This window comes from Thamnophis sirtalis, unplaced genomic scaffold (genome assembly GCF_051295495.1).
Source record: "Thamnophis sirtalis isolate CommonGarterSnake01/CBP01778 unplaced genomic scaffold, rThaSir2_p1.2 scaffold_10, whole genome shotgun sequence".
Taxonomy (NCBI): domain Eukaryota; kingdom Metazoa; phylum Chordata; class Lepidosauria; order Squamata; family Natricidae; genus Thamnophis; species Thamnophis sirtalis.
In genome coordinates, this window is record NW_028261390.1 from 39,842,188 (window position 1) to 39,869,899 (window position 27,712).

At 42.4% G+C, this 27,712-nt stretch overlaps 1 protein-coding gene across 1 annotated transcript in view; it reads left to right on the forward strand.

The window, feature by feature from the left end:
- The window catches only part of NUDT6 (nudix hydrolase 6), a 31,906-nt gene that overhangs the window by 413 nt on the left and 3,781 nt on the right, over positions 1-27,712 (forward strand). The window contains exons 2-4 of the mRNA XM_087724412.1: positions 717-920; positions 15,622-15,677; positions 25,667-25,721. Coding sequence (XP_087580538.1) covers positions 717-920; positions 15,622-15,677; positions 25,667-25,721 — 315 coding nt within the window. The remainder of the gene's footprint in view (positions 1-716; positions 921-15,621; positions 15,678-25,666; positions 25,722-27,712) is intronic.

A 27,712-nucleotide genomic window follows, 5' to 3' on the forward strand; every position in this document is an offset into this window, starting at 1 on the left:
CAGTGTATTCCAATACCTACAGAATCCCTCTCCCTCTTCCCAAATTTCCCTGTTAAAACTGCCCCGGAGGCAATTTTCAGAACAAAACGTGTGAATGATCTTGTGGCCAAGTGCTGTTTCTTTCCCCATTCTCTTTCCACTGAGAATATATACTATAACTAAATCCTAAAATGTTTTACAAAAAATTATAATTGAATACATGAATTATTTAAATCATTTAAAAGCAGATTTCAGATCAAACATCATCTATATAATCAGCTGTTTTCTATTTGGTTTATAGATTAAATGAGTGGCAACAAGGTGGCCTAGAGATGAAGAAGTTTGCTTCCCACTCAGAAGGTTGAGAGTTTGATCCTAGGCAGCAGCAGATGTTTTTCTATCAGGGCACCAAAAGAAAATCTACTGTGAACTCCATGTAGGCATCAGGAAGGGCATCCAGCCAGTAAATGCTCAGCTCCACTCAGTCACTGACTCCACCCCAAAACAAAGGGTTATGCAAAGCAAACAAAATCTAGATTAGAACTCAAATACAGAGAGTTTTCAAATTGTGTCTTAGGAGTTGCATCTCGTCATATCTTAGGCTGAGGAAATTTAGACTAGCTTTTTTTTCTCAACTGTTAAAACAGTATGAGAGAAATAAAAAGGCAGACAGCCAACCACTGATTACCATGTTTAGCACAGACATCAACACCTTATGCTGTATTTTTCTTCTTTAGGTGCTATCAAGCAATGGCGAGCAGAAGGCCACATAGCAGTATGGCTGCATGTCCCTATTCTGCAAAGCAGATTTATAGCTACTGCTGCACAGGAAGGCTTTACTTTTCACCATGCAGAATCAGACTCAGCTACTCTGGCTCTCTGGTTAGCAGAAGGATGTAGCAGACTACCAGTTTATGCCACTCATCAAGTAGGTGTTGCAGGTAAGCACTACAAAACATCTCTCTCTCTCTCTCTCTCTCTCACACACACACACACACACACACACTCCAAAAATAAATAATCTTTCATAAAAGATTAACAGTACAGAATACCAGATAGCCACATCTTATTACCCCTAGCATTTTTGATAAGCAGGTAGAATAAGCATATAATGCAGGCTTAACAATTCCCCCATCTCCTTACTTTATTGGACATAAGGAAACTTTTGTGAATTTGGATATATTTTTTTATTTGTTATATTTTGTATCCCACCTTTATTATGTTTTATAAGCAAGGATGGGATGGGATTAGGAATAGAGTAGAATAGAATAGAATTGTAGGAAGTTAGCACCCACCCCTCTCCTAGAAGAATGAAATATCCTAGAAAATATTGAAAAGGCAGAATATTATATATCCCTGGATAAGAAATGGAGGCAGGAAACAGACTCACTCTTAATAGCTCCCACTTTCTCAATGGGGCATTAGGGGCTCCGAGCTAGTTTACTCTGCATAACAAAGATAGGATTAACTTTCTACAGAAACTCACTACATGGCATCTGGTAACTCACCCAAACTTGGGACTCAAAACATAGCCTAGAGAGTTGCCCCTGCATGGCCCATGGGAGTCTGACAACCAAACAGAATACATTTCTTACACAGGAACAGGAAACAGAGAGGTAGGCCCAAACAGCGAGTATAAAGCCAGGAACTCTCGATCTCCTCTTCTTTACCCAACATCGGGAAGCATGTGATCACCTTTTTCCCCAGGACCTCAAGCCATGTGGTCCAGTCCACTATTAAACCATCTTTCCAAGAAGCCTCTATGTTGCCAGTATCTTTTTCCCCACTTGGAGCTGAACTCAGAAGGACGTTTCATCCAACAGAATAGAATAGAATAGAACAGCTTTCTTTGGCCAAGTTTGATTAGACACAGAAGGAATTTAAGGTAATGAACATACTTAATATTCCTTCCTCCTATCTGCCCCACAACAATTATCCTGTAAATAATTTGGAGTAAGAGAGTGACTAACCCAAAGTCACCCAGCTGATTTTCATATCTAAGGCCAACTAGAACTCCAGTTTCTAGACTAACACTTTAACCTCTACCCCACACTGGCTCTTTTATCATACCTTTTATTTTTATCTACCTTTTATCTTACCTCTCCCATCCATTATGGAACGTTCTCTGCTGCTTCTCTTCTTTCAGCAAGGTATGTGAATTTACAAGTACAAGACAAAAAACTTAAGTTGAATTCCTAGGCACAAATATATCTATTTGGATTTTAATGTAGATAAGTCAATAGAGGGCAGCAAAACAAAATATGTGTTGGATTTATTTCTAAGGGCATGTTTGAGCATGTTTTCCTAAAGTGTGAAAGATTCAACTCAACATGAATTATCAATAAAATTTTAATTTCCGGGTGGAAATCCTAGTTACTTAAGCATGAAATAGTTAAAGTTCAGCCCTTTTAAGTTCTTCCAAACAAAATGAGAGAGATTGAAACAAAAACTTAAATATACTGACACTATGTGGAAACGGGGAAATTTTATATCAGGTTCCACTGTGCTAACATGGTCTGGTTATAATAAAATCTTTAGTCCAAAAGTGAGCATCATGTGCCCTCTACATATCTTTACTAGTTGGACATAATGGGATTTGAACTCCAAATATATAAAGACATTGCGCTGCCTACTCCTTTTTTTCATAATTTCCTGTTGACATAGTGGCTTGTTTAAAATTGTTTAAATTGAAAGTTTAGATGACCTGGTGCATTTGGTATTAAAAAAAATAGAGCCTTCATCATTCAGTTTATTTACTTATGAATGATTAACGTCATTTCCACACAGCAGACTTCCAAAGGTTCCCAGCAGTTTACAGAATAGCTTAAAACCCTTAAAAAACATGTAAAAATCATTCACAGCCTAAGTGAAACAGTATGCTGTAGTGACTTCCTCGTCCATTAGAAGCTTTATGGATTTATTTTTGTAAAAGGTCAATCTTCTTGCAAATCCTTTTAAACAATAACAAAGAGCATGTTTCCAATATAAATGTATACAATCTGTTGTTAATAGTATTAATGCCTATGTAATCATGCATTGCAATGAAGAATAGTAAAAGGGATACAAAATATAAATTCCAAACAAGAGAAGATAATACACATTGACAAAAAAGGAAAAACTAGAACCGAATTATCTTCATACTGTTAATCAGGTTCTTGTAAAATGAATGTCCCATCCTTCTTATCTAATGAATTTTTCAAACTTTCTAGATCCCAATTTGTTTTCATTGTCTTTTTCAGAAATAAATTAATGAAGTGCTATAATACAGTTTCCCTTTTTCCCAAAATCACATTTAGGCCTGAACACGTGTCTTGTTTAATCCTCCTTTCTGTAGTCAATTACTAGCAACATATTTTTTCCTTTTTCATATTGTATCAAGAAACTTATTCAGGCCTGAAGATGTGATGGATTTTAATTCTCTTTTTTTTCTTTCTGAATCCTATTATGCCAATTCAGTTTAGATTATTTCACCTCCAATGCACAATAAAGGACAAATTAAAACATACTTGTAAACATAAAATGTCTCCCAAGATAATGTACCCCAATTCTAATGTTGCTTTCACCCATGTAGTATCTTTGCCCTGAAGGCTTTTTAGAGCAGCAGTGTTATGTTCTTTTGCAATAGCAATACTCTAGGAAAGGGGCCACCCTAACTTAAAGGAAAACTATTCCAGAGCAGGAAGGCTAGAATCAGTGAATTGTGCTTCTAGGTTCCTAGTCCTTTATATCTCAAAAGGGCAGAATTCACCAAATGACTTTCCTACCAAAATGAATGGGACATTATATATGATGTAGACAAAAAATCATATTTGAGGTGTTTATGTCAGGATGGCCAAATACAAAAGAGCCAAAATGCAGACTGAGGTAAGCTGCACTTCAAATCAACTTGGGAAAGTCATTTCAGTATATTTATACATTATACAGTCATTATGTGGTATGGATTATTTTTTGCAAATGTAACAGACAGCCCTATTTTAGTTATTTCACAACTGAGAACTTGCTCATTGAGTTTAGTCTGGTAATGAGGAATAGTGCTGATATGCCCTATAACCTATTACCTACTGATTAAAATTTAATAGAATAGTATGCCAGATATGTCACTACAGTATGTCCATCACATCCTCCAGGTAATTAAACAGTTAAAGGCTGGGAAAGCACCGGGCACAGATGGCTTGACAGCGGTTTATTATAAAAATCTACAATTAGAAATGGTAGAACCTCTTAAGGAATTATTTAACAAAATCCAAATGGAAGGAAAGGTACCTCCATCTTGGAGAACAGCCTTTATATCCTTGATCCCCAAAGAAGATCAAGATCTTAGCCAAAAAATTATAGGCCTATATCATTACTCAACACAGATTACAAAATTTTTACTAAAATACTAGCGAACAGGTTGATGTTAGCTACTCAGCAACTGATTCACAATGATCAAACTGGTTTTATACAAGGGAGACAAATGAGAAGTAATGTAAGACAAATTGTTAATATACTGGGGTATCTGAGAAAGAATAACCAAGTCCCCGCAGTGCTTATATTTCTGGATGCAGAGAAAGCATTTGATCGAGTGAATTGGCAATTTTTAATGAAAACAATGCAAAAAAATGCAAATTGGAGAGTATTTTCTACAATCAATCAATGCAATATATCAGGAACAAACAGCGCAAATTATAGTTAATGGAAGTTTAACAGAATCTTTTAAAATCGAGAAAGGTACAAGACAGGGCTGCCCCCATCGCCATTATTGTTTATTATAACCTTGGAGTTATTGCTGAATAAAATACGAGGGTCAGATGATTTACAGTGAATTAAGATTAGGCATCACGAATATAGATTACGAGCATTTGTGGATGATTTGGTTATAACTTTAACCCAATCAGGGAAATCTACTAAGGTCTTAATGAATATGATTAATCAATATGGCGAAGTATCTGGCCATATAAATCTAGGGAAAACAAAGATGTTAGTTAAAAATATGAACACTAATCAAAGAGAAGAATTAGAAAGAATAACAGGATGTGAGATAGTTAAAAAGGTTAAATATTTAGGAATTTATATTTCAACTTCAAATGGGAAACTATATAAGTATAATTATGAGCCATTATGGCATAGAATACAGGTAGGGATGAAAAATTGGGGAAAACTATAATTGTCTTTGTTGGGAAGGATAGCAGCAGTGAAAATGAATGTTTTGCCTAAGTTTTTATTTCTTTTTCAAATGATACCAATACTTAAAAAAGATGCAAACTTGCTTGAATGGCAGAAGGGTATTAATAAATTCGTTTGGGCAGGGAAGAAACAGAGAATAAAACTTAAAATAATGCAAGATGTACATGAGAGAGGAGGCTTGAAAATGCCAAATTTAAAACTATATTACGAAGCAGTAGTTTTATCAATAATTAATGATTGGATTAATACAACAGAGGATAGATTACTGAATATCGAAAGGCATGATTTGGTATACAGTTGGCATGCTTATTTGATATACTACAAGAAGGTGGACAAGACTTTCAAAAGTCATATTTTAAGGAATGCTTTATTGCATGTCTGGAAAAAATATCAACATAAATGATAAGATACTTATGTGGGCAATTTCCAGATTTGCAATAGAGAATATAAGCATAGCACAAAAACAGGATGTAACCACATACAGACAACTTCTTACTATAGAAAGAGGTGTATTACAGCTAAAACCTTTGAATGTACTAAAAGAGGAAAAGGTAATCTAAACATGGTTTCAGTATGGACAGTTTCAGGCCAGATGGAAAAAAGATCAGAAAATTGGTATTACGCAAAATGAGGACAATCTACTAAAACAAATTAGGGATCAAAGTAAAATGCATATAAAAAGGTTATATAATATATTGATAGAAATGGATTCTGAAACAGAATTAGTTAAAGACTGTATGTTAAAGTGGGCACAAAATTTTGAAGAACCAATAATGCTGGATACAGGGGAAAAGATATGGGTAAGAAATTTACGCAAGCCCAAAATCTGAGGGAGAATTTCTACAAGATGTTTTATAGATGGCATTTAGATCCCAAAAAATTGGCTTGTATGTATCCGAACCTACAACCTAAATGCTGGAGATGTGATTGTGCTGATGCTACGTATTATCATATATGGTGGACTTTCAAAAACATCAAAGCATTTTGGATAAAAATATGGTGGATTATGCAAAATATCTTTAAAAAGAGGATAAAGTTTAGCCCTCAGTTATTCTTGTTAGATATAACTACTGATTGTACTGTTATAGAGACTAATTTGATCCTGAACCTAACAACGGCAGCAAGACTGTTGGTGGTGCAATACTGGAAGAAGGAAGCTTTTCCTACTATTCAAGAATGGATATTAAAAGTAACAAACTTAGCAGAGATGGCTAAAATATCAGCATTTCCCAGCATTTCTCAGACGAGAAATATAAGCTGGAGTGGAGAAGATGGATTGATTATATTCAAAATAAATATGGGATTAAGAAACTCCAGATAGCTTATGATTGAAGAAGCAAGGAATGATATAATTTGTTTAGAGTTAGCTTAACAAAAGGAGAGTTAAAGTACAAGTGAAGGATGATGCTAAAGTCTGTTAGTTTACTTTAGAATATGATTGTTAAAGATTTATACCCTGTATTTGCTCTGGGAGGTTGGGGGGGAGATGGGTTTGGGTGGGGGAGTGGAGGTAAATATTTGTAAAAGCTTTTTAAAATTTTTAATAAAAAAAATGAGCTCGGCCATACGTCATCTGTTAGACACTGAAGCCATCCAATCAGTGCTGGTAGACCAGCATTTTCAGGGTTTCTATTCTGTGTTATTTGTTATCCCCAAGTCTTCGGGGGGTTGGAGGGCTATTTTGGATTTGAAGTGTCTGAATAAATACTTGAAATATTGACGTTTTAAAATGCACTCATTGCAGTTTATATTAGAAGGGGTACGGCAGGGTGACCTGCTCACCTCTATCGACTTAACGGAGGCATATTTGCATATCCCTATATGCCAGGACCACCGCTGTTTCCTCCGGTTTTCCTATGATAAACATTATTTGTATTTGTATTTTGTATTTGGTTTATTTGTATGCCGCCCTTCTCCAGGAGGGACTCAGGGCGGCGAACAACTCAGGGGGGAAAGGGGACATAAACACAGTACACATAATTAAAATACACGAAAATCACACAGCCATACCAGTCGAGAGGGGAGGGGAACTCATCAACCTGCCGGCACAGCCAGGTTGTGACGGCTTTCCGGAAGGCCTGGAGAGAGGTGAGGGTCCGGATCTCCGCGGGGAGTTCATTCCAAAGGGCCGGAGCTGCTACAGAGAAGGCCCTCCCCCGGGTAGTAGCCAGATGGCATTGGCTGGTGGATGGAACCCGGAGGAGGCCGACCCTGTGAGATCTAACGGGTCTTTGGGAGGTAATTGGCAGCAGGCGGTCTCTCAAGTACCCAGGTCCAATACCATGAAGGGCTTTATAAGTTACGACTAGCACTTTGAAGCGTATCCGGAGACCGATTGGTAGCCAGTGCAGCTCGCGGAGGATAGGTGTAACGTGGGTGTACCGAGGTGCACCCACAATCGCTCGCGCGGCTGCATTCTGGACGAGTTGAAGTCTCCGAATACTCTTCAAAGGCTGCCCCATGTAGAGCGCATTGCAGTAGTCCAGTCTTGAGGTCACGAGGGCGTGAGTGACTGTTGCGAGTGCCTCCCGGTTCAGGTAGGGACGCAACTGGTACACCAGGCGAACCTGGGCAAATGCCCCCCTGGTCACAGCTGACAGGTGATGTTCTAAAGTCAGCTGTGGGTCCAGGAGGACTCCCAAGTTGCGCACCCTGTCAGGGGCATAAATTTTCACCCCCCAGCCCGAGTGATGGAATACTGGCCAAATTCTTGGGAGGAAAACACAACAGCCACTCGGTCTTGTCTGGATTGAGTGCAAGCTTGTTAACCCCCATCCAGACCCTGACAGCCTCCAGGCACTGGCACATCATGTCAACCGCTTCATTGAGTTGGCACGGGGCGGACAGATACAGCTGAGTATCGTCCGCATATTGATGGTATTTAATCCCGTGTCGTCGAATGATCTCACCCAGTGGCTTCATGGAGATATTAAACAGAAGGGGGGATAGGCCCGAACCCTGAGGAACCCCATATTTCAGGGGCCTAGGGGTCGAACTCTCTCCCCCAACTAACACCGACTGCGACCTGTCCGAGAGGTAGGAGGAGAACCACCGAAAAACAGTGCCGCCCACTCCCACCTCTCGTAACCGTCGCAGAAGGATACCATGGTCGATGGTATCAAAGGCCGCTGAGAGGTCAAGGAGCACCAGGATGGAGGAATGACCTCCATCCCTGGCTCTCCAGAGATCATCGGTCAGTGCGACCAAAGCGGTTTCTGTGCTGTAGCCAGGCCTGAATCCAGACTGAAAGGCGTCCAGATAATCGGCTTCATCCAAGGAGCGTCGGAGTTGGGAGGCTACCACTTTCTCAACAACCTTCCCAATGAAGGGGAGGTTGGAGACTAGACGGTAGTTGTTCAAACTAGCTGGGTCCAACGATGGCTTCTTCAGGAGGGGTCTCACCACAGCTATCTTCAATGCCGGTGGGAAGAAGCCCTCCCGAAGAGAAGCATTCACCATCGCCTGGACCCAGCTCCGCGTCACCTCCTTGCTGTTCACGACCAGCCAGGAGGGGCACGGGTCGAGTACACACGTGGCAGCACTCACCGCTCCCATGGCCTTGTCCACTTCATCAGGAACAACAGGTTGAAAGTCAGTCCAGAGGTGGTGTTCAAGACCTTCCCCCGGTACCCCGGCTGGCTCTGCGCAATTGGAGTCCAGGTCCATCCAAAGCCAAGCAACTTTGTCCGCGAGGAACTGGACATATTCCTCTGCTCTACCTTGTAAAGGGTTATCCGCAACCCTCGTATTTAGGAGGGAGCAGGTCACCCTAAACAAGGCGGCAGGGCGAGACTCAGCGGACGCTATCAGAGCGGCAATGTGATTGTTCTTAGCTGTCCGTATTGCCAATAGATATGCTCCGATGCAGGTTTTCAGAAGTGCTCGGTCTGACTCGGATTTACTGGCCCTCCAGCGGCGCTCTAGGCGTCTCTTTTGGTGCATTATCTCCCGGAGGTCCTCGGTAAACCAAGGAGCCCTCCTGGATCCACTGCTGCGGATCGGCCGTAAAGGCGCAATTCGGTGGAGAGCCTGAGACGCTACCGAGTTCCAAGTAGCAACTAAGGTCTCCACCGGACTGCGGGCGAGAGTATCAGGCATAACGGCAAGCGCCGTCTGGAAACCCTGAGGATCCATAAGACGCCTGGGGTGGAACCACGTAATCGGTTCCTCCTCCCTACAGCGGGGGATTGGTCTCCGAAAGTCAAGCCTCAGTAGGAAGTGGTCTGACCATGACAGGGGCAAGATCTCACTACCCCTCAAACCAAGATCACAACTCCACTGCTCCGAGAGAAATACGAGGTCGAGTGTGTGACCCGCTGAGTGGGTCGGGCCCTGAATTACTTGGGTCAAGCCCATGGCTGTCATGGAAGCCACGAACTCCTGTGCTCCATCAGAGTGTTCGCTGAGCGAAGGCAAATTGAAGTCCCCCAGTATCATAAGTCTGGGGAACTCAACTGCCAGCTCGGCTACTGACTCGAGGAGCAAGGGGAGGGCTGTTGTCACGCTGTTGGGAGGCAGGTACATCAACAACAAGCCCACTTGACCCGCAAGGTCCAACTTCACCAGCAAGGACTCACATCCGACAAGCTCCGGAGCAGGGATCCTACGAGGAACTAAAGACTGTCGGATAACAATGGCCACTCCTCCGCCCCTTTACTGGGGTCGCGGTTGATGAAGCACCTGAAAACCCTCCGGGCACATTTCTGTGAGGGGGACTCCTCCCTCCGGGCCCAGCCAGGTTTCAGTAATACATGCCAGATCTGCCCTCTCGTCTGTAATTAGGTCCTGGACGAGGGGAGCCTTATGAACCACAGATCTGGCATTTAGCAACAGCAACCTGAGACCAGGGTCCTGATTACTCACGCCATCTGGCCTTGGAGTGGAACTCACAGGGCCGGAAGGGGGGATCCCTCGAATATAGGGAACCCTCCTTCCCCGGTAATGGCTTGCCCTGAAGTTCCCGCCATATCTGCCCCTCCCCATTATGACCCCTATGTTCCGGCCCACTCCCGCATCTGTGGTCCCTTCACCCTCTCCCCCAGCTACCGGGTTCATCGGCAGGCCCTTCGACACACACAACCAAGGGCCGGGACCAGGCCCGGGGGCCCGTAGCACTTCTGCCAAAGCACTCAGCACAGGAGGTCCCAGCTAAACTCCCGGCCCACCAAACAAACCCATACATACAACCAGTCAATCCCCACAATACAAGTTAAAACAAAAACAGCAATATAATGATAAAAGTGGGACATTCAGTCAATCACAATCATACCATACACTCCCCATACACATAAATATAAAAATTGAGTAAAAAATTTACAAATGTATAAAAATTAAGATTATGAGCCTGCGCAGTCCAGCCAATTGTATAGTCCAAAGAGGCCGGGGAATAGTGTCCAAACTTCCCGAGAAATAGATATCCGGAGTCCAAGGGTAGTGGGACATGAAATGATAGTTCACAGTAGTCCAGAGCGAATCCAGGCAAGTCTGAAAGTCAAGTGGGCTGCAGGCAATAAAGAATAACGGCAAAAGTTGTAGGGCCAGCCGCAGGAGACGGCGGCCAGCAGCCTCCCTCCCATCGGGGGCAAAGAACACCCGGGAGCCAGGGATAACCCCACGGTAAAAGGGGGGAGAACCCCACTCCCAGCTGTACCGTGACACTACCCGTGGAAGCAGCCCATCGGTAGGCCATCAGGCTAGCGACCCCACCCCCTCCCTCATCCTAATCCTAACCTTATCCTAACTATATCTTAACTAACCCACCCTAAACTCTAACCTAACCCTACCCTGTCCCTAGCCTGACCCTACAGCGGCACAAACAGCAGAGGAGGCGTCAGGCAATCCCAGGGGGGTCAGCCCCCCCCCCAGCAGTCACCGATAGCCGCTCCCACAGCAGCCAGACGGTTTCAGCCTGCTCTTCCAAGTTCCAAGGGTGTCTTCGGCCCCGGTGGTCGGGAGGCCACCGCCCGTCTCTCACCACAGGTGGCCCAACAAGGATTCGCAAAATAAGGCCCACAAACTCCACAGCATCCAGAACAATAAGGCTGCAGTCTTCAAGCGGCTAGACTATAGTGTTGACAAGTGGCCTACAGAAAGGTTCAGTTCTCAGCAACTCACACGGAAAAGCCTCGGCGCTCCTGCCAACCACGGCATTCTCAGGTGGCCGCGATAGTTGTAGCAGTCAAGAGAGGGGACCCCAACCTGGCAGCTGGGCTATAGTGGTCTTTCAGGCGTCGCTCACAGCAATCACGACGCTCCCAGCTGGTCTAGAGTCCCAGCGAACAGATGGCACCTCCGGCAAAGTCTCCCAATCAGCTGAGCCGCATTAGTTCAAAGAATAATGCCACCTCACACCCGCCCCAAGCACCTCGAGCACTCTCCACGCTAAGGCAAGAAACAGCCCGAACTCAGCTCGGCTCCACTCCTGCTGGGAATAGCCATCTGTGCGAGGGGGGGGGAAAGACGCCCAGTAAGCCGAAGGCCGTTCGCAACGCCGTTCGTAAACGCCGAGAACGCTGAGGAAGCCAGAACGCCAGAGTCCATTCAGAGCCTCTGGATAAGCCCCTGGGTAACGCTTTTTAAATTCGCTCACCACTCCCGGGCTCAGCCCAAGCTCTTCTCTTAGATCCCCCACTGCTTAGGTCTGGTAGACAGCGGGGGGGTTCAGTTCAGGACAGTTGAATGCTCTTCTCAGCCGGAGCGAAAAGCTCAGGCAGCCCTGAGCTTAAAGCATAACCAATCATACAAACAACCATGAAGGGATGTCAATTTAATTGGTTGCTATCAAGATTAACAGGACATCTGAAATCAATGCTTAGAGGAATTATCAATACAAAGCTTTACCCTTTGGCCTCTCATCTGCCCCTAGGGCTTTCACTAAGGTGTTCGCCGCCCTGACAGCACATTTGAGGATGGTGCCCATCAGGATTATGTCTTATTTAGATGACATTTTGGTATTGTCACGCTCTCACGATAGGGCCTTAGCGGACCTCGACACCACTGTTCATGCCCTCCAGTCCCATGGTTTTTCCATCAACAGGGCCAAAAGTCACCTTTTGCTCACCACTGGATCGACATGGAAGCAACCCAGGTGTTCCAATTGGCAATTGTTGCCAATTGGTGTCCCAGGTGGTGAAGGAAAGGAAGGTTTCACTAGCTACCTTATCTAAATTGCTGGGGAAGATGGTTTCAGCAATCGCAATTGTTCCTTGGGCCAGACTACACACCAGGGAATTGCAATGGCTCCTACTGCCCTTCCAGAAGGAACGGAGGAGCACCTCCCTGACTAGGGTTACCTTGCCTAGTGAAGTCGTCAATCCTTGCATTGGTGGAGGTCCCCTGCGATTACGAGAGGGTGTTATTTCAGGATAGAGGACAGGATCAGATCACAACTGACCCGAGTGTCACAGGTTGGGGCGCCCACCTTGACACACACTTTGCTCAGAGCAGGTGGTCAGAGGCGGAAAGTGCCTTGAGCATTAATCTCCTCGAGCTTAGGGCCATCCGTCTTGCCCTCCTCCACGTCGTAGACAAAGTCGAGGGGACACATGTACGTATTCTGACAGATAACATTACGGCCAAGGCCCATGTCAACAGGCAAGGGGGCACCCGGTCAAAGCAGCTGATGGGGGAGGCGGAAGAACTGGGTCGCTGGGCTGAAGGGCATCTCCTGTCCCTGGTTGCTGAACACATTTTAGGGGTTGATAACGTAAGGGCAGACTGGCTCAGCCACTCTACTCTGGATCAGGCGGAGTGGAGATTATACCCTTCTCTCTTCCAGGAGATTACGTGTCCTTTCGGGGTCCCGATCATGGATCTCTTCGCCTCTCCAACCAATGCTCAGCTGCCACGATTCCTCATGAGGTTCCCCACACCAGGGGCAGAAGGGACAGACGCTCTCCGCTGGCTCTGGCCTCAGGGACTACTATACACCTTCCCGCCACTTCCACTGTTAACCAGAGTCGTACAAAGAATCATTACGTCCAGGGCAGAAATCATACTGATTGCACCGCACTGGCCACGCCAGCCATGGTTTGCGGATCTTCAGACATTGTGAAGAGGCCCTGGAGGATCCCGCCAGTCCAGGAGTCCCTCACCCAGGGGTCGCTGGAGCATCCAGGCCCCCAGTGGCTCCAGCTAACTGCCTGGCGCTTGAGCGCGAAGGCCTGAGACTTGACAGGTTCTTCGCTAGGGTCATAGACCCTATACAGGCATCCAGGCGACCCTCCACGGATCGTATTTATAATGCTACCCGGCGGGTGTTCTGTGAATGGTGTTCTGATAGGGTAACACCGGTTTCAGCATTGGTTCCCCAAGTCCTCGAGTTCCTCCAGGACGGACTGGAAAAGGGATTGTCACCCAATACCCTTAGGCGGCAGGTAGCAGCCTTGTCCACTACGTTGTCCTGGGGAGGGGGACAATCATCTCAGCACCCGGCTGTTAGGAGATACTTAAAAGGGCTTCTAATCTTAGGCCACCTATAGTACACAGATATCCCACATGGGACTTGGCGAAGGTCCTCACCTCCCTAACGAAAACACCATTTGAACCTCTAGACACTATTCCTCTACAATTTCTTTCCCTGAAGGTTGCATTCTTAGTGGCCATCACATCTGCGCAAAGAATATCAGAACCCCAGGCACTATCCATTGGCAAAGGGCTGTGCACCTTTTATGAAGATAGGGTGGTCCTCAGGCTTGACCCTTCCTTCCGCCCCAAAGTCAATTCATGGTTCCATAGGGCACAGGACATTGTATTACCTGATTTTTGTTCGTCGCCTTCGAGACCCTTGGAGGAGCAGTGGCACATACTAGATGTCCGGCGGGCCCTTCAAACCTATATTCACAGGATTGCGGCTTGGCGGAAGATGGAAAGTCTCTTTGTTTCTTTCCAGCCTTCCTCTCTGGGGCGGAGGGTTTCGATCACTACCATAGGCAGATGGGTTAGGAAATGTATAGCCATAGCCTATTTCTCCAATGAGGAGCTGGTTCCACAAGGGATTACGGCCCATTCTACCAGGAGCTCGGTCACTTCTTCAGCATGGAACACCCAGGCTTCCCTAGGGGAAATTTGTAGGGCGGCAGCATGGGCAATCCCATCGCCCTTTGTTTAGCACTATAAGCTGGACAAATTTGCTTCAGCAGACGCTGCCTTTGGCCACAGGGTTCTACAAGTGGTCCATACTGCAAGGTGATACAACAGTCTCTCCCTTCCTATGGGAACTAGCTTGGGTATGTCCCATAAGTGGATGCTATCTCCAGCTCTAGCATCCAGCCCCGCCCTGATTGGAGACTGTTCCTTAAGTGATTACCTGGACAAAGGGTTGATGAGGTTGTTGTTCATTGCATTTTGTATCATTGTGGAATTTATTGTTGGGTTTATTATATATCGTTACTAAAGTTGAAAGTTGGATAACATGTGGAGTCGGTGTTTTTGTTCTTTGTCGAAAGATGGGTGGAGTAACTCACAGAGACTGGTTATGTATGCGGCTAATTAATTATTAATCAGACTGAGTCCAATAGGAGAACGGACAGGGTTAACCCCATAAGTGGATGCTATCTCCACTTTGTTAGAATAGGCGTATCAGATAAGTACCAATGCCCTTTCCCACATGTAGGTGCTTATCTGTCATATGTTTGGATAGAAAGGATTGATAAGAGCACCTCCTATGCTTCAAATCCTTGAAATACCTTCCTAGAGCTTCAAAATGTGAGATAATACAATTGTACTCTTTTTGGTGGCATTACTATTCCCTACATGGATAAGCCGGAAGGTTGTTTCAGTGGGCTTGATAGGTTTTAGCAGCTGAGATGTATGTTCGTATAAAGAAACTAAATATAGTCTTAATATAATAATAGACAAGTTCAAAGTTAGTCCAAGCTTCCAGTTTGACTAATAAACAGAATTCCACACCAACTAGCACATAACAGTCATATATCAGAAGGATGAAATCATACTCACTGTAGAATATAGAAAGTTGGTGAGTACTTTCAAAAGGAATGTCCTTTCAGAAATTTTGTTCCGGATTACTGTTGCATTTACAAAATATTCTCTCCCACATACAGAAATGTGATTAGTCTCTTAAAGAGGGTGTTATTTTTAGTCTCATTCTTCAGTTTTTCCTTTGTTTGGAAATGCTTATGCCTTGTATTAATTTTTGTATACTTTTGTATCTGAAATAACATAGTCTTAATAATCTGCAAGTAACCTAATATGTTACTTGCTAGCATACATTACAGAATCAATCACTTAGTAGAAATACTTCTAAAATTGAAGTAAGGTGAAAAATCAGTGACATAGATCTATATGAGTGAAAATAATTGATAGTCTGCCAGGAATTTGTATTATAGGCCACGTAATCAAGAAACTAAAACTTTATTCCAGTGGTTTTGATAGAGAGGAAGTTCCATATTATTTTCAAAGTGAATCATTGCATTGCCATTTTTCTGATAAAACAGAAAATATTCTGTCTCCCAACAGGTGCTGTATTGGATATCCACACTGGGAGAGTATTAGTTGTTCAAGACAAAAATAAAGTAAGTATGTCATATTATTTATAATTTATTTAATTGGTTTAGATTAAGAGGCCCTTTCCTTGAGCAAAAATCTTTTAATCTGCTTTAGATCAAGAACTGTTATGTGAAGAAGAAAAAAGACTTAAGATCCAGTGTGCGCTTTTCATTTTAGCTCAAGATGTAATATAATCCTCTACATAGATTGTTGCAAACGTTCTAAACTAATGTGTTTATGCCAAGATAGGATTATGCAAAGACTTGAACCAACTTTAAGTGCAGATTGTCTTAATTCCATTCCTCTAATATGAGTACATATTATATTGGTTAAGCAACTCTCAGGGGTGGGTTTCAGCCGGTATGCACCACCACGGACATGCCGATTGGTGAAATTTAGCATGCCTTCCCGTACCTGATCTTCTGGAGGCCCCGCACTGAAATACTCCCTCCCCTGGCCTGTCGTCATCCCCCCACTCACTCCCCATGCCCACCTGGTCGCCGCTCGCTCACCTCGCCCATCCTCACCATGCTTGCCCTGCCCAACCACTTCCTTTGCCCGCCAAGCCGAGGCTGCAGGCAGCCAGGGAGGGGGGGGGAATGCTGCCCATCTGCCTGCCCCCTCGAGAAGCAACCAGGTGGGCCCTGGGATGGTCAGCAGCCCACGTGCCACTCTGGGGGTGCAGACCTGCCTAGACGTGGCTGCAGCCGGCAACAGGACACAAAGGAGAGGCCGTCCAGCAGAGTGTCCTGAAGTCAATGGGTTGGCAGGGATGTTTCGCGGGGCTGGAGACAGCAGGGAGGCGGAACATCCGTTTCAGTTGGGTTTCAGGCCCGGATACAGCATGGAGACGGCATTGGTCACGTTGGTCGATGATCTCTGGTGGGCCCGGGACAGGGGCTGTTCCTCTGTCCTGGTCCTATTAGACCTCTCAGCGGCTTTCGATACCATCGACCATGGTATCCTACTGCGATGACTCGAGGGGTTGGGAGTGGGGGGCACCGTTTTACAGTGGTTCTCCTACCTGTCGGATTGGTCACAGTTTGTGTTGACTGGAAGGCAGGGATCGACCCTGAGGCACATCACTTGTGGGGTGCCCCAGGGGTCGGTTCTCTCACCCCTCCTGTTCAACATATATATGAAACCACTGGGTGAGATCATCCGTGGTTTTGGGGTACGGTATCATCAATATGCTGATGATACCCAACTTTTCATCTCTACCCCAAACCACCCAAACGATACCCTCGACGTGATGTCCCGATGCCTGGAGGCTGTGCGGATCTGGATGGGGAGGAACAGGCTCAAGATCAATCCCTCCAAGACGGAGTGGCTGTGGTTTCCGTCATCCCGATTTGTGCATCTTGTTCCATCTTTGATCATAGGGGGAGAAATTTTAGCCCCCTCAGAGAGGGCCTGCAATCTGGGCATCCTCCTGGACACACGGCTTAGTTTAGAAGAACACCTGACGCCCATGACCAGGGGGGCCTTTTACTAGGTTCGCCTGGTACATCAGTTGCGCCCCTTTCTGGATCAGGATGCTCTGTGCACAGTCATTCATACCCTTGTCCTTTCTCGCCTGGACTACTGTAACACTCTCTACATGGGGCTGCCCTTGAAGAGCACCTGGAAGCTTCAACTGGTCCAGAATGTGGCTGCGCGGGTTGTCATGGGGGCACCCAGGTACTCCCATGTTACACCCCTTTTAGGCAGCCTGCACTGGTTGCCGGTTGTCTTCCGGGTGCGATTCAAGGTACTAACTATGACCTTTAAAGCACTCCATGACTTAGGCCCAGGGTACCTGCGAGATCACCTACTGCCACTGGTAGCCTCCCATCGTCCAGTGCGATCCCACAGAGTTGGCCTCCTCAGGGTGCTGTCGGCCTGACAGTGTCGGCTAATGACCCCCAGGGGGAGAGCCTTCTCTGTGGGAGCGCCTTCCCTCTGGAATGAGCTGCCCCCGGAGCTTCGTATAATCCCTGACTTCCGGTCCTTCCGATGCGCCCTAAAAAGTTGGCTTTTCCAGCAAGCCAGCCTGGCCTGAATAAAACAAAACAAATTATTGATTACTGTTAATTTGAATTTGAATTCTTTAAAAAAAAAAGTCATTGTCAATTTTAATTGGGTTTGGGATATCCTATTTAATCTCTTTTTAACTTTTGTATTATGTGTTTCTTTTAATGTTGTACATTGCCCTGAGTCCTTGGGAGAAGGGCGGCATATAAATCGAATAAACCTAAACCTAAACATCAAGGCCACCCTGGGTGCCTGCAACAAGGAGCAGCAGCTGCTGGGCAGCTGCTCCTTTGTGCCCTGTTGCTGACAGCAGTTGGCTTACTATTGCCAATCCTTCCTCTACAAGCATCTGGGCAGGCCCTGGGTCAGTCAGCTGCCCATGCGCCACCGCCATGTGACCGCTCTGGGGGCATAACCAGGAAGGATCACTAGGAGAATGCCAACTGCAGCCAGGAGTGCCCCCAGGTCAGTGGGTTGGTGGGGAGATTATGTGGGACTGGACTGGAGGCAGCAAGAAGGCAGGGGTCGAGGCTACATCCCCGTACTAGTGAAAAAAAGCAGATCCCGCTGTCCCGGAACTGTGCCACGAGGTAAGGGAAGTAGGTCTTGGAAGAGACCTTCCCTCCCCTTTCAGAGATCCCGTGTGGAGAGAGAGGAGGCAACCTGGTTTGAACGTAGGCGGGCAAGCGGCAGTGCCTCCTTCACTTGGCGGGCAGAGAAAGAAATGAGGCATGCTATAGCCTTCGCCCTTGGTGGTGGGGGTGGTTTATCACATGCTCCCTTTCTTTCTCCACCTGCCCGAACAAGCGAAGGAGGCGCCGGTCCCAAACCACCCACTCACCCGCACTCAAACCAGTCCGCCTCCCTCCTATCTCCCGGCATGGGCTCTCTGAAGGGGGGGGGAAGGTCTCTCCCAAGATCTGTTTCCCTTACCTCGCGGCGCGGCGGCAATGGCAAGAAGCAGCGAAGCTCTCAGCGGTGGCCGCCGCTCTGTATTCAGCAACGGGACATGCTTGGGGAAGGGAGAGCTAAAATTGACTACCCAGGATGGTGCTTCAGCTGCCATGTGAAAACGTCTGTTTTGCCAGCTGGGAGGCTGGCAAAGAAGCCTCCATTTCTCCCTTACAGATTGATGCTGCAGGAGGGAAGGAAAGAAGCCGGTGTTGGGAAGAACCTTCCTTCCCCCTCCAGAGAGCCCATTTCGGGAGACAGGAGGCATGCAGGAAGGTTTGAATAAGGGTGAGCGGGCATATGGGCCTGGTGCCTTCTTCGCTCATTCGGGCAGGCAGAGAAAGAAAGGAGGCACAAGAGAAAGAAGGCACGAGAGAAAGCACTCCCCGCCACCAACTGCAAAGGAGAGTTCCTTTGCCCTTGCCTATCGCATGCCTCCTTTCTTTCTCCACCTGCCCGAATAAGTGAAGGAGGCACTCACTGGCCACTAAACCACCCACTCACCCGCATTCAGACCAGCCCGCTTCCTCTCTCTCTCCTGGCATGGGCTCTCTGGAGGGAGAGAGATGGTTCTTTCCAAAGACCAGCTTCTTTCCTTCCCTCCTGCGGCTGGCAAAACAGACATTTTCACAATTCCATGCAGTCAGTTCCGGCTCTCCCTTCCCCAAGCTTTTGGCACGGAAAGGGAAAATCCCTCTCAAGACCTCGCTTATCCTGGTAGCACTCCGGTGATAGCTGCTGAGCGAGGGAAGGAGGAATTTGGGGAGTTGAAATCCACAAGTCTTAAAGCTGTCAAGTTTGAACACCCCTGGGGTTTTTTTCCTAAAGGGTTGGGGGTGCAAGGGTCTTGTAACTTGACAGCTTTAAGACTTATGTGTTTCAAATGCCAGAGTTCCTGAGCCAACATTTTGGTTGCTAAGCAAGAGCGTTGTTAAGTGAGTTTCACCACATTTTACAAATTGGCCACGCCCACGCTGTCACATGATTGCCAAACCACTCCCACCAAACAGGCCACACATACAGAATTCTAAAAAAAATTGAAACCCACCACAGGCAACCCTATAAATTTTCTTTCAGCGTAAATTAATAATGGTGAAAAGTAAACTTTCATCTGCAGTTAAAATGACAGAAAAAGTAATTACTCATTCTTTTCTGTGAGTTTAAATCCAAGATCAATTGGAATAGCAATCAGCTGACTTCCTCGCCAGTTTTATTTTTAGAAAGCAAAGTTAAGTTTTGAAAGTTTCTGAATGTTCAATTTAACTGAGAGGATTATTTTTTTAATTGAAAGTTGATATTGGCATCTTTTTTGGTCAATGCATTCTCTGTAATTGTGTTTTGTTTGAGTTAATTAAGGTGTTTGTTTATTTGCTTTTCTCAATTTATGCAGGGGTATTATTTGTTTTTGGTACTGCAATTGATATTTAACTATATGTTAATATATGCTGTAAAGCATAAAATAGAAACATGATGCATTACTAAACTTAATGAAATACTTCTGAGGAAATATTTTATAACCAAACAAACAAATAAATAAATAACAGAAGTAGACCCTTTACTTTGATTCTTAGATTCAGGATAATATTGTATGGGTTTTTAATAATCTCCACTGAAAACAAAAATGAAAATTCTTATAATTAGAAAACCAATGCAATAATTTTGCTACTTTCGGGAATTTTGAAACAGCAGGCAACATTTGAGATTTTTAGAAAGAAGATACTGGGTGTCTATTTTAATTTACTTGAAGAGAATTCATAAAGGTTTTAGCAGAGGCAGAAAGGCAGGCAAGTCTAGACCAGTGTGTCCCATAGTAACCCATAGTAAATTACATATTATTTAACGACACAATATGACATTGGCTGTTTTGGGGAATAACTATTACAATATTAAACCCCATATTAAGTAGTGGTAACTCATGATAAACCAACATTGGATGTAATAAAATAATCATAGGAAGAATACTCTGCATAGCAATGTTAGAGTCTCTACCCACAACATTACAAATAATCCAATCACCAATTCCCTCCCCCTCAATAAAGAAATACTGACATATTTGTGCAAAGCCCACTTTTGCCCAGAAAACCAAGGCACTGTGAGAAAAAGAATGCCCTTCCAAGATGCATTATGCAGCAGGGACAATATTATTACTGAAAACAGAGTATTACTAGGCACATATGAAGGCAACAAGCATTAAAAATAATCTAAGTCAATTATACTATAACAGAAAAATTGCAAGAATCAACATTCAGAAATATTTGAAAACAACAACAACATTTTTTTGGAAACAGGTGATAGCCTCACCAAACTGACATTCTCCAGTTGTGATAGTGCTATACAGTCATGTGAAAAAGAAAGTACATTCTCTTCTAATTCTATGGTTTTATGTATCAGGACATACATAAAAATCATCTGGAGTTTAGTGGTTCTTAAAAGTAGGTAAATACAATCTCAGCTGAACAACTATACATGACATATTATACCATGTCCTCATTTATTTTACAAAAGGAAGGCCAAAATGGTACTTTCCTTTTCACATGGACTGATTGGTGACATAAGTTTAGCTACTAAGCTTAGTAGCTTTTGATGGGAATTAGGGACTGGTGTAAAGTTGGAGCAAAATGATTTGACCTTGAAAATAGTCAAAATGATCTGAACTTGGTCTATAGGAGAAGCTGAAAAGACTCTTGAAGATTATGTCCTACTATTAACAATAATTTTAGATATATTGCAAAAGATGGGTTGGGAGAAGAAGTAGATGTTAGAAACAGAATTTTGTAATTACCCAGCTCTATAAACTAGAACTCTGGGACTGTAATCCAGTCGAATAGCTCAAAGGCAAATGTCTCCACTATTGTGACTTCAGAAGAAGAAAGCTTTTAAATGGATAATGCAATGGTCTAGTCACGGGAGAGAAGAGTTCTCAGCATCAGATAGTTCTGATCCACGGGTGCTTTGTAATGGTTTCCAGGAGTTACTTTGATGAACAATAATAGATGGATGAAACAAATCCAGTTGATTGGATAATTGAAATAATTTGTTTGTGGTAATCTGCAACAATTATGCTTTCTGCTACTTTCGTTGAAGCATAATGGCAACTGTATTAATTCATTCTCGTATTTTTATTGTGGTCATGTTACATGCTTTTGTAACTTGTCAGATTTATATCCACTCTTCTGTCTGCATTAAAAGTCAAATAAAGGTTACATAACTTTAAAAATATAAATTCAGTTTATATTTTTATAAGTTTATACTTTAATAAATTGGTGTATTCTATAGCCCAAGAACCAAACAGAAGAAGTCTCTGCAGAGAATTCATGCAGTATTCATTTACTAAATATTTTCCCCAATCTTGAATTATTTTTTCAATTTCTCATTTTATTTTATTTTTAAAATTGAATAGAAATAAAATTAATATCTATTCCTTAAAATGTTGTAAGATACATTTCTGAATGAAAAAATGTTTATTGAACATCATACTTTCTAAAGATTACGTTTACTGTCTTTAAAATTCACTTGAAATTTGCTAAAGATTTTTTTAGCTTTAGAAATGTATTTCTGAATGCTGTCTGTATGTATGTGAGTGTGTGTCTCTCTTTTGTATGTGTTTTGAAATATTACAGCCATCCAAGGATGTGGCCTAGTGAAAATTCAAATTTAGCTTGTATTTGCATAATAGTGACCTGTACTTTGTCAATTTTTTTCAAGAGCTGCTTATGTGATGTCATCATGGTTAAAAGCCAATTAAAATACAGAACAGTTTCCAGGCTGAAAATAAAGTCTTTTTCAATCTTATGAAACAAAATATTTATTTTGTCAGATGGTTTTTAAAATGCAGTAGTCAAGAACTCATTAATATTTTGTGAAGAAGGAGCCAAACTGGTATTTACCTAGTGCTGTCACTTGAATACAGTTTTCATTGTTCTTTCTGATAGAACAGGATATCTCTTGTAGGAAATCAGCATTGTTTTCCACAAGCCAGAATGTGCCCTTTTCCACAAACACATACTTGTTTATTTCATGGTAGGGATGACTACAATACTGACCAATTAACTTGCCAAAAATAACCTTGCTTCATCTGGAGTTTTCCAGTTAGATTGAATTAACTTTGCCAAATGGAAGCTCACCTACCTGGGAATTCTGAGATACTGTATAATTCAACATATCTGATTGGGAGGTTGACCTACTTGATATCAACAATGATAGTGATATTGTTCTAATACACATGAATAGCTACTGTTTTTAGAAGGGCAAGTTGAACAGAGATTAGAGTAAGGACATCCACCTGCACAGTGAATTGGAAGCTTAAGAAATTTGTTCTTTCTGTCCTAGAATAGCATTCCTCCCCTCCCCCCCACCGGAGGTACATGTGGCTCCCACTCTCCAAGTGTTCTGGAAGTCCCTTAAGATCTGGCTCTGTTCCAGGGCTGGGGTTAGGGTTCTGATGGAACCACTGTCATGTTTGGTTAATATTATTGTTGCTTTCTTCTCTGGGCAGCTTTGTTATGTTTTAAACTGGTTTTTTGTTACATACGGTATTTGATATTTTTTTTGTAAGATGCCCAGAATCCTTGTAGAATCAGATGACCTTAAAAATAAAGTAACCTAGTGATTTTTCTCCCTTTGCAGGTGAAAAAATGTCGAAGTTGAATTTTTTTTCTTGGTTAACCCCATTCTAAGAGATCTTTTTATATATACTATATGTAGGGACCAGTGGTGGGTTTCAAAAAAATTTGAAACCTCTTCTGTAGGTGTGGCCTGCTTTTCGGGTCCACTGGTGGAACCTCTTCTAACCGGTTCGGTAGATTTGACAAACCGGTTCTATCGAATAGGTGCGAACTGGTAGGAACCCATCTCTGGTAGGGACCTCTATATGTAGAGGATTTAAAACTTTTTTCAGGCTGTAGAACCTCAGAAAAAGAAAAAAATCTCAGAATTCCAGATTAAGAGACAAACTGTAGTGGCACAGAACTTGGTGTGTTTTAATGAAGTTGTTGTTGTTTTGGCCTTAGTCTCCCCCATTAATGGAACCCCATTCAATTTTTGCAGAACCCTAAGTTTGCCCAGAACAGCTTATAAAACCCTGCTAGAAAGTATCTGATAATTTCACTAGATTCTAGAAAGGGAATATTCCTGCATAGGTTGTCCTCAAGTTACAAGTTAATAGAACCTGCCTCTTACAGTCAAAATTATGATAGTTGTAAAGTAGATCAGCCATTTTTGGTGACCTTTTTTCTAGTGATCACTGGAAAAACCAAACCCAATGGTTCGCTAGGTGCCATTTTGTCAAAACCAATGTAAAACATGGGACACTGCAAATGACCATAAATTCCAAGCACCCAAAGTGCAATCTTTTTTTTTGGGGGGGGGGGGGGGGGCATCTGTAAAAATTTTGAATCAGGTTGTAAGTGATTCCCCTGGATAGGTCCATTGTAATTTCAAATGGTTGCTTAGTGACCAGTTGTGAATCAAGAATTACTCCTATTCATCATTATTTTCTACTTCTTGATGTTTCAGGTCTCTCTTTTTACTCCACATTTTAACCAGTTAGGACGAATCTTTCCCCATTCAATTGGGTGTATATAGAAAGAGGTTTGATGGCTAAATACTTTCTGATTTGTCAGCTGATGTCAGAGATGGAGCATATCACTTGACTGGATAAAACAATAGTCAACTCCCCTAAGGGGCTGGCCTTAAGTGCCTGTATTTTCTATAAAATTGGGAAACTGTTACTTCAAAACTAAACAGAATACGGTACTCTATCCGGAAGCATCAAAATAAAGGAATAAGAACATTCTGTCAAGATATCATATTTGAAATGAATCTTCTATATGTTCTAAAAGGCAGGAGGATCATGATTAAGCAGGTAGAATGCATATTGCTAATTAGAGATTTTATTCAGAATGTTTTGTAATAATTGTTTTTTGGTTTTGTCTACTCGCTCCAATTTTTAAAAAAATAAACATTAAGACTGCATAATTAGAGCACATATCTTCTCTTTTGGGATTTAAAAAAAAACAATAGGTATATATTTCTGTATTTTAGGCAGAGTGATCTTTTCTTGTTGTTGTTGTTGTTGTTGTTGTTTTTAAAGTTGGGCTGAAGAGAAAAGTTTGATAAGGGGGCCAAGTGTACCTTAGCTAAACAAACTGGGATTCATCCTGATTGGTTTTAGGTTACTTTTTAAAGAAAGGCTCAATAACAGATACAGCTGCCTCCCACCTTTAGACCCATGACATGTTATAAAACATTGTTTATTTGGAAAATGGCTTATATCTTTCACGAACAATTACAGCAGACAGATATCTCCATTTAATAAAAATCTGAATTATAGAATAAGAAATCATGATACACAAGAATCTGGTTTATTTTTCAATGCATAACAAAAAAGTAATACACTGCACTTCTTAATTATAACAGACACAAAACAAAACTTTATATCCACTGCTGAATAGAACAGTATTAGATCAATACATATTTATTTAGAAAAGGAATGGATTTTGCTTTCAAAAAGGAAACACTGAAATAGAATATATGTGTTTAAAGTTAGATTACTTGGGCTCCCATCTAATACATATCTAATTATATTTGCAAATTCAAAGCGCTGTTCTAAACACTGGCCACAAAGTACTAAATAACTTCTTTAATATTATATTATTATTTGGATAGTTAATGAGCAGCAAAATTGACAATCACTAGATGAATCAGTAGATGTTTTCTTGCAATATATTATATAGACATTTATCTCTATCACATCTGAAAAAATAAGTTTGTAAATAGAGACTAGTCAACTCTAGTTCTTCCTCGCAGAAAGGACAAAAAGAAAAGAAAATAGCTAATGCTGTAGCCCCCAACCTTTTGGACATCAGTGTCTGATCCCCTGGTGAAAGGTTTTTCCGTGGACCAGAAGTGGTGTGGCTTTATGTGCTGCCTGGTGCATCCTGCGGATGGGGCTTTGCTTGTTTGCATGGCCCGGTTTCTGGCATGCCGAGGCCTGGTAGTGGTCCACAGATCAGGACCCCTGAACTAATGAGTTCTTTTTATTTCTTTTAAGACAAGAAATGCATGGAAATTTCCAGGAGGCTTGTCTGAACCAGGTGAAGACATTGGTAAGTATTTAGCTATAGAAATTATTACATCAGTTATAAATTGGTGCCAAAACTTGCAGATTTGAGAACTTAGTTGTGATTTGTGATACCTCAATAGCTCTCTTCAAAAAGGATGTATTCAAAGTAGTCAAAATTTAGTTGAAATTTTCTTATGGAGATTCAGGACTTTTAGTTGTAACCAAGTTAATGAGGTAATATATACTGAATCAAAATAGCTGGTATTGTTATTATTTAATACAAACATTTTCTTAATTTATATAAGCTATCTCATATTTAATGTCACTGTTACCAGTTAAATTATAGAGATATCTGTTATTACTTGAATGGTAAAAAGATGTTTTGGTTAAAGATGGTCTAACGCAATGCAGAATGGCTTATTATTCAGCCTTTTAGAAGCCTTTTTATGGGTTAGAATAGCACCCATAACCACTGTCTTATTGAAATGGTTGCTAATTTTGCTACCTCAAAAATGGGAGTAATGGCACACATGAATAGAGAAAATCGTGCTTTGTCAATAAGATAATTATGTCTGCATGTATCACCTTTATTCCACATACAAAGGCAGGTTGGGGAAACTAATCTGAGGTTTTAAATTAAATAGCTGCTGAAAGGTATCCTCAAAGTACTTAGGACACTGCTTTTCATTAGGAACTTTAAAGCTTTGAATATAAATGTTTGAGATCATAAATTCCCAGCTAATTTGGAGGGGAGGATGGCCATACTGGTAGTATTGCAAATCACAATTGAGCCCAACATTTCTATTGCTAATGAGACATTTGTTAAGTGAGTTTTGCCCCATTTAAGAACTTTCTTGCCTTATTTCTTCACTGCAGTTATTTAGTAACACGGTTGTTAAGTGAATCTGGCTTCCTCATTGACTGCCTGGCAGAAGATCGCAAAAGGTGATCACATGAACCCAGGACACGGCAACCTTCATCTGAAGCATCTGAAATGCTTCATCACATGACCATGGGACGGTCATAAGTGTGAAAATTGATCATAAATCCTTTTTTTTCAGTTGCCGTTGTAACCTTGAAAGGTCAATAAATGAATTATTGTAAGTCAAAGATTACCCCTATTCAGGAAACTGAATCATAATTAATTTTCTGTTCTTTTGTTTTGTAAATTTTTATGTCACCACTTTGGTAAATGTTTCAGAGCTACTGCAAATTTGCAGCAAACATATACACAAACCCAAATTTATTAGTTTAATGGCAGTGTTTAGTTGCTCCCAAGTTATATATTTCTGGATATACAATTTTTGCTATGGCTCTTAATATTTGGATAGATGCTGTGTTGTAGCTAGTACTGCTTATTCCCCTCAAGAATGTATCCTAAATTGAAATGTAGTGGTTTCAAACCGAAAATCACAAAATTGAGATTTTTTGCTCTCCTGTTCCATGTAGCCTCCAAAATTTGCTCTAGAGGGTGTCTCAGTCCTTTAGAACAAATCTTGGGAGGGCAAGGAACAGACAATTAACCTGATCAATTAAAGGTATCTTTAAGAGCAGAGTAATCACATTGCTCTGAAACTAAAATTTTAAAATCAGTAAGTTATGCTTGTTACATACATTAATAAGTAATTAAACAATATAATGTTGCATTTCTTTTAAAATGCATTAACTTTGACCAACTGTTTTCTACTAGAACCTCTCAAATTTCAGATATATATCTTTCTTAAAGTGACGTCAATAATTATTTTAGAATATAATTAATTGCAGAGAGTAAGGAAGATGACCGTGGCAGAGATAAGAAAGAACTGTTGCTTAGAGAAAAGAGGCTGAAGCATTTAAGACCAGAAAATTGAGATAACATTTGGAAGTGGCTCAGACAAACACTTCCCTAATTGATTGAATTAGCATGAAGGGGTTATATCATAATTGGACTTGTAAGATTGATAGCAACTTCATTAGGTGGACCAGACCAGGAAATTCTACAAGAAGTCTAAAACTATTTTTATTGAGGGTGGCTATAATAGTAGGAGACAATGG